Below are 8,603 nucleotides of genomic sequence, written 5' to 3'. Positions count from 1 at the left end.
GACGAAGAAGTGAATGATGTGTGCTCCCGGCGCCTATTTATACTATAGTCGCACCGGTAGTGACGTCATGGCTGTCGCCGGCCAACGAGTTGGTGTTTTTTCAATGTATGCTTCAGACACGGGTCACGACGAGGCGTTCCCCATAGCGACCCCTAGAGGACGCAGTGTCTCGTTCCCTACTCAGGGAACCATGGTTACATAAGTAATCTGAGACGATTTTTTTGCACCCTCAGATTCCAGATATTCAAATAGTTGTATCTCAACCAAATATTGTCATATAATGGAAAGCTTGTTTATTCATCTTTCAGGTGTTGTATAAATCTCAATTTTTAAAAATGAGACTGACACTTAAGACTGGTTTTGTGGTCCAGGGTCACATATAAGGTATTATTCTGAATCAGTGTAACAAAATGCAAACAAATGATTCATCTGGGGTAGGTATTTTATATGAATTGGTTAAAAAAAGCTTGGTGAATGGATGATTCTTATAAGCCAGTTCTTTAAAATGCATTTAAAAAATAAATAAATAAATACAATAAAAAATCAATCGAAAACCGTCTTAAACATATGGGCTTTAATCGATGTTAATTCTGAATGAGTGATTCTGATGAGCAAGATCTTTTAAATAATTCAGTTAAAAAGTGTCAAAAATCAGTCTTGAATGAATTCCAGTCTGAACCAGTCTGAATCGGGTGTGCCTCATACGTCCTGAAAAGTGAAGCTGCGGGCTCTTTAATCGCCCCCTGGTGGCTGGCTGCAGTACAGGTCATAAACCCCGCCCTCTCCATGTAAACGAATGGTACTTGAGTCAAAATAAAAAAATGAATTACACTTCCAATACAATTTTCTGAAATTGTTCGTTTTTTTGTGATAAGTTTGATTTTAGCTAGTAATTTTATGCTATAAAAACGTGGCGTGTCGTTATGGTTGATTGGGTCTGCGGGAGTTTGGGCGGGAGTTTGATACCCTCAGGACACTACTGCGCAGACTCTGGCTCCAAACAAATCTCTACTGCGCAGACTCTGGCTCCAAACGCTCTTTAATCGCCCCCCGGTGTCTGGCTGCAGTACAGGTCATAAACCCCGCCCTCTCCATGTAAACGAATGGTACTTGAGTCAAAATAAAAAAATGAATTACACTTCCAATACAATTTTCTGAAATTGTTCGTTTTTTTGTGATAAGTTTGATTTTAGCTAGTAATTTTATGCTATAAAAACGTGGCGTGTCGTTATGGTTGATTGGGTCTGCGGGAGTTTGGGCGGGAGTTTGATACCCTCAGGACACTACTGCGCAGACTCTGGCTCCAAACAAATCTCTACTGCGCAGACTCTGGCTCCAAACGAATCTCTACTGCGCAGACTCTGGCTCCAAATGACGTCATTTACTCAAGATGGCAGCGGCCATACTGAGATGCTTTGGCTTCACTTTTCTATAGTAAAAGGAATAGGAGACACGTCATCCATCTTTTTTTACAGTCTATGGTCTGAATCAACGTAAAGTCTCACAGCAAATGGATGATTGGCTAAAAAGACTCAAAAATCAGTCTTTAACTTACAAAACATTGATTTGAATCATTGTAACAACTCACTGCAAAACATATTATTCTTATGACCAAGCTTTTTAAATTAATTGGTTAAAAAAAGTGAAAAATCTGCCTTGAACAGTCTGAATCAGTGAAACAACTGTACTGCAAACAAATGATTCTTCTGGGCCAGGTTTTGCATATGAATTGGTTAAAAAGACTCAGAAATCACTCTCAAAACACATGCAAATAATTGTCTGAATCGGAGTAATGACTCTCTGTGAACAGATGATTCTTGTGAGCTGGTTCTTTGAAATAAACTACGTATTCTAAATCTTCTGAATTCAAACAATAGCTTTGTGGAAGAAAAAGGCTTAAATTTAAGTCTACATTCACGGTTTATCTTCATCACACAAGGCTATTAAATGACGCTTTCATTTTTCGTGCTTTTATTTTATTTATTTATTTGTTTGTTCCTGTCAGAGTTTGACACACGTAGCCACTATGAACCGTTGTTATAAAAAAAAGCAGCATAAAAAATTGTCAAAAAAATTTTGTTCAACAGAAAAAAAATAACACTATGTGGGTTTGGAACGACATGAGAGTATGTAAATAATGACAGAATTTAATTTCTGGCTGAACTATTCCTTTAATAAAACACCAGCGACCAAGCGTCTTGAGAGGCGAAGAGAGGGCAGCTCATTCCACCACTAACTGGGAATGTCCATGGCAGGGATTGTGTGCATGTCCGAGCATGTGAAATTACACCCCCTCCCCCATCACCCATCTCCGTGACCCTCCTGAACTCGGCCTGATCTACTCCGCTACCAGCAGAAAAGCCCCACATCCTCATCAAAAACCGCTGGAGGCCGCAGATGATGAATAGGGGCGCTGGAGCTATTAATTCCTTGTAAGAGTTCCTTTCTGCCTCTTCAGATTCCCAGCGCTCCCGGCACGCTTAGCGGTGAAAGACGATGTGCTAAGCTAACGCTCTCGCTGCCGCAAAGCAGCTTTGACTGTAATCAGGGAATACAATATGTCACCCTTTTCAACACTATGTATGTAAGCCACCGAGAGAGCAAATATGAAAATACCTGGCAGATTTATCGGAATGGAAGCGATTGTGTTTTTGTGTTCTCAACACAAGGACAACTCAGTACCGTAACGTTCTGTCCTCTCTGCCTCTACCACTGACCTTAACGAAATACATTAAGAGGCTGATGACCATAAAGACGATGTGTAATCAAATATCTTTTTCCTTTTACTGCAGATGTCAGCCTGCCTCCTACTGTGTCTTTATCAGGATGCTCAAAGTCTTAGTAACACCATCTGCTATTTGAAATATCTCCTTTCATTGCAATAGCCTTGCATAGACAAAGACGGACTTACGTAAAGCTTGTGATGTTCACCAAGTATTGTTCAAAGTATCTTCTCTGAGGACAGCGAGCAAATGAGGATACGGCGGTAACAGTGTTCTTTCAATTATTCATTATCAGATACGTTTCACATAGTCTAATCAGTTGGTTGTACAAATAATAGAGCTAAATTAAATTAAAACAAAGTGCTTTTCTGTTTCATATGCTTAGAGGATTGAAAATAATGAATACAAGATCTGAAGCCACTTGCTTATAAAGCAGTACCGCTACCTACCAACAAGCGCAAAAAGTCATCCCTGAGAATTGATTAAACCATTTTTAAGAAGAAGGAACATGCTGTCTGAAAAGCAAGACCTGGAAACGTGCCACTTTGAAGCAATCAACAGTGTGCCACTGTAACTGCAATTTTACAAAGTGGACTCTTTAATAATGGTGCTAGAAAAACACTGTTCAAGTTATTAAATAGCTGTCGTATTTGTAGTGAGCAGCATTATCAAAACCTCATAGTACTGTATGAGCAATTTTACACAATGTGCTATACAGGCTAGAAATGATTGTTTACAAAAGATACAGTGTGTGTGTATCGAACGATCGATCGATAGATAGATAATATTTATATTAACATTTATAGAAATCTAGAAATAATAATTGTAATATTATTATATTTATATATGAAAATCACAAATTTTATGAAAATCATCAAAACATGTTACCAAAATACTTTTTCAAATATGTTGTCTTATATAAAAATCATAAAACTTCTAATAACTATACATATCAACTTATTTTAATGGTTAGAATTATTATTTATAATATATATATAAACAATAATAATGATAATATCATAATTTTAATAATTAATAATAAATTAATAATTTATTTATTTAATAATAAATTTAATATTGTAATTATTATTTTATATATATATATATACAATGATAATTATAATATAATTATTTAAATAATAATATTTAATAATAACATTTATTATTTAATATATATGTAAAATAAAATGACAAAAGCATATAACAAGAGGACAAACTAAAAATCTAACAAAAACATTGAAATATAAAATGATAATAATATTTATTAAGTTACTTATAGTTTAATATATTTTTTTATTTAATATTTGTAATTAAAATACCAAAATAATTACATATATATACGCATACATATTGTTTTAGATTAAATTCTAATACTATATATAAACATTTTAATGTTTAAAAATGACTCTTTATAAAACATCTAGTCTCCAAAAGTTTTGGAGAAATTTTCTTGTGGGGAAAATTATTCTGTCATGATTTAAATGGTAATTCCTAATGCATAAAATGACTTTGCACATGAACACAAGATTCTAAATCTTTGTACTGCTATAAAATAAAATATATTTACCATCTATGATTAAACAGGCTTCTCTGGTAAGAACAGAGCAGTGGCTTGGACACACTTTCAGTTTCTCCTCCGCTTATAAGCCATAATCTATTTCTGTTTACACTCAATAAACCAAATTCAAGTTCTGAATGTCACATCATCAGCAATTAAATCGAGACCTAATGATAAGATTATTCATAGTCAGTGCAAACCCACCAAAAGTAAATCATTCACATTGCAGGCAAAAAAGCTGGAAGCACCTGTCTGTGACACATTTTAGAGTACTCTATAGTTTTCTGCTTGTCAGACTTGTTAAATGCATATAAGCTCGGCATAAACGGCAAAGCAGAATCTTTACCAACTGGCACTCTTCTATCACAGCATGATATATACTGCCATCCCTATGTCTTATCTTTATTTTTATTCAAAAGACCATAAAATGAAAACTCTCCTGCGTGCATCCAATGTGAAGATAATGCTCTCGGAAATGATAGTTTGCTCTATCTATTCTGTATGCAGCTGCTGTAATGAACTGTACACTTGTGAAACATCGGTTTGAAGCGTGTTTGTGCATGCGAATGCGTTCATGTGCGTATCTGTGACCTGCTTACTAATGCGTGGGAGCGTTCGCTTAACAAGTCAATGCCTAATGGAGTGACTCATTACTAGTGATTTTTATTCCTACGGCTGTTCAGTCAATTCAGATATATTTTTGGAGAAAAATAAACAGCTCAGAGGTGACGGGAAACAATGTCCGAATTTCGCCCCGAGCTGTCGGTGTACTGTATGACGCTGACTTTGGGAACTGTGTGACTCACCGTCCATCCGCCCCCATCAGCAGTCATGTCGCAGAAGACCTGGAAGCCTGCTGGGTAATGTGTGGGGAACACAGAGTAGATACCATCCTCTCTTTGCCCGCTGGCATAGATGTCACTGCAATCCCTGGGTCTGGAACCTGCCAGGAGATACGACATGCCAGCATCATCAATCTACATTACACGCCAAGCCATAACTGCATCTGTTTTTCTTTTTTTTTTTCATTTTTTGAGAAAACCCGTTCGAGGTTTCAAGAAAAGAAAGCTTCAGACTTCAAATCTGTCATCTCGCACCTGCTGTCTAAGCAGTGGCATGTCTCTTTCACACTGCTAGAAAGCTTATGAGGGAATAGGTGTGAAACCATTCTAGGGCTCATTAGGGCTGGCTGGAGACTTGAGAATATGTGGCTAATGAGGGTTTTTTTTACCTTCTCCACCGGCGCAGCCCTTGGGCCGGACGCTGCGCACCGGAGCCCTCTGCAGATCTGCCTTGACACGGCTCTTGATGTTTCCGGTTTCCTTCTGCATGGAGCTGAGTGCGTCGCTCACAGAGTTCACCACTTTCACCATGTTGATTTGGCTCTCTGACAGCAGCTTTAGAGAGAAAGCAGGAGAAAGTTTGAAGGACAGAGGATAACACACATGATTAATTTCTTTTACTTAAGACTTACATACTCGCATGTTTGAATCAGTCTGACGATTTCATTAGAACACTAAAGCCACAGTACAATTTAATTTGATTCAAGAATTTAATCAAAATATTTTGAATCACTTTGCAATAGGGCTGTGCAAATAATCGAATGTGATGATCATGCGCATCTCATCAGTAAAGCCGGTTCTGTGATTAGTAGTAAATCTCCATCACGTGCTTTCAGATGGAGCGGCTTTTAATACACAGAGCCGTAGTTCACTGACAAGCTACGCAATATCGCGTTCATTATCGAAGATGTATCACCTGCGATTATGAACGCGATACTGCGAGATGCGCATGATCATCGCATTCTATTATTTGCACAGCCCTACTTTGCAAACATATATACACACATGCATATACATATATGTGTTTAAATATTTATAATTTATAAAATAGAAATAGACTCTTGTCTAATTTTTATTATAATGTATTATATTTATAGTTTAATGTTTTAATCGTTTTTTATTAAAACAAAAAATCACTCATTTTAATTAAAATACTGTATTTCAAACATTAAAATAAGTAACCAAAATGCTATTTTTAAATATATTTTTTTATTAAAAAAAAATACTATATAATACTATATATAAACATATTTTAATGCTTAAAATGACTCTTTATGAAATATAAATATAGAAATAATAATTATTTATAGATAGATAGATAGATGATGTGTGTGTGTGTGTGTGTGTGTGTGTGTGTACATATATATATACACACACAAACACACACACAAATATATACAGTACAACATACACAAACACGTCTACTGTTCACATTTTTGTAATAATTACCATTTATGTTCATAAGCCCTTTATGATCACCAAGGCTGAATTTACAAGATTAATAGTAGTTATTAAAACTGATGTCGTTTGGAGTTGGTAAAATGTGCTTGGAAAAAAATATGATCAGAATATCAACTTGCAATATGCACTGTATTTTTCCTCTTCTGCTGTCGAGGTAATGCAAGGAATGTTGTGATTGGTTGTCAAGGCAGCCAATCAGAATTTAGCAGCCTCGTCTCTGATTGGCTGGAATTATGGCATATTGTAACGCTGGGTTGTGTTGAGCAAGCAAGCTGTTGGCATTTAGACAGCACTGAGGGCGGGCATCAGGTGAGCAAGCTAGTGAAACGTTGCACGCACAAAAGAGAAGGTCTGCACACATCCAAAAACTTATTTTAAATTATTTTATTTTACGAGTGCAAAACGCACTTTTGAGAATTGTGGCAGAGATGTAATCCCATGTATAACAGAGCTTTGGTTGACTTTGGCCTTTCCTAAAAGCCTGGCTTAAACAATAACAACAATGGAGTCTCTGTATCATGTGGTCCCCGGCACTGCATTAAAGTAACAGGTGCACTATGCTGGACAACACTGATAGCGCATCAGTTTAGCAGGCTCACGGCCAGCGGCTCTGGAAACCGCTCGGTTTGATTTTCCCAGACAGTTCTCTTTACTGCCTGCATCAGCAAAGCCGTTCAGGTCACCTCGATGGGGAAAAAAACCTTGATTCTGAGTGAGGCAAACGGTGCGCCTTTCTCCAAGGACAGATCTTCTTGTCTCACATCAAACATCATGAATCAACGTGGCACTTGAGGATGTAGGAATCTCAGTTGGCGATTAGCAAAAATTAGCCCTAAAGTGAAGCTCGTTTCCTATGACACATGAAAGCGTAAAGCTCTCCTTTGGGGTGTGAACGAGCATCGAGTTCTTTGAGAGTGTGTCGTTAACAAGTCTGCGTGTGTGCATATGTCGCTGTGTCATACTGCAAGCTAAGTGTGAGCTGGTGTGTGTGTGTGTGTGTGTGTGTGTGTGTGTATGTGTGAACTCGCTTGAAGTTGATGACGGCTGACGCACTGAGCGGATGGTCAGGACATTAGCACTCGCAGCTCTCAAAACGCTGCCATAGCAACACGTCTATCATTACGAGGCCATCCAGCATCAAAAGAAAAACATCACATGTATGAAAAAATCATAATGTCCCCAAAAGTACAATGCACTCCATGATATAACCTCTAAATCCGTTTGTCGAATGGCTCGAACCTCTTGGCATACACTCGACAGGACGCAAGACCTCAGTCACCACATACTACTGTGAACATTGCCTCTCTTTCATTAAAGCACACACCAGGAAACTACCAATTAAAAGATCCAGGCATTCAAAACTCACCTTGACCTATCAATTTCAATGGCTGTGTTTGGAACAGAATACATTGTTTACTGCATGCATATATTTTTTAACAAAGAGTATGTCAGTATGTCAACAGTAGCCATTATTTCATGATGAATGTTTCGATGACTGTTTACATGCATAAACATATTCGATAATTAGTCAGAATTTTGTTCATATTTGTAAACACATCAATATTCCTTTTTCTCAAAATGTAAAACATCTGGCATTTGCCTGTATTTATCAGAATTTGGGCGCAGGTAAGCACCGAATTTTGAATATTTAATTATTTTTTATTATTTATTGGTGTATTTGTATGAATTATTATTAACATGGAAATTAAATAATAATAATAATTATTATTATTAATATTTTAATATTATTTATGTTATTTTCTTTGAATATCCACATTTCCAAACAATGGCCAAACAAAGATACATTTGGGTGCTTTTTTTTACTGACAGTTGAAAAGTAAAACTATTGAAGAAATACATTTTTGAAGTGAGGAGTTGTTATTATTATTTATTTATATAAGTTTATAAATTATAAATACATTATACACACACACACACACACACACACACACATATACATATATATATATATATATATATATATACAGTGGGTACGGAAAGTATTCAGACCCCCTTCAA

At 36.5% G+C, this 8,603-nt stretch overlaps 1 protein-coding gene across 2 annotated transcripts in view; it reads right to left on the bottom strand.

The window, feature by feature from the left end:
- fibcd1a (fibrinogen C domain containing 1a) overlaps positions 1–8,603 on the bottom strand; it is a 121,864-nt gene that overhangs the window by 65,521 nt on the left and 47,740 nt on the right. For both annotated transcript variants that reach the window (XM_016455720.1, XM_016455721.1), the window contains 2 exons: positions 5,513–5,678; positions 5,088–5,224 (listed from right to left, as the gene is read on the bottom strand). In XM_016455720.1, the coding sequence (XP_016311206.1) occupies positions 5,088–5,224; positions 5,513–5,678 (303 nt within the window). The remainder of the gene's footprint in view (positions 1–5,087; positions 5,225–5,512; positions 5,679–8,603) is intronic.

The sequence above is a fragment of the Sinocyclocheilus anshuiensis genome, unplaced genomic scaffold (genome assembly GCF_001515605.1).
Source record: "Sinocyclocheilus anshuiensis isolate Anshui unplaced genomic scaffold, SAMN03320099.WGS_v1.1 scaffold363, whole genome shotgun sequence".
NCBI classification, from domain to species: Eukaryota; Metazoa; Chordata; class Actinopteri; order Cypriniformes; family Cyprinidae; genus Sinocyclocheilus; species Sinocyclocheilus anshuiensis.
Note: the sequence above shows the minus strand (reverse complement) of the source record. Positions and strands in the feature narration are given on the sequence as shown.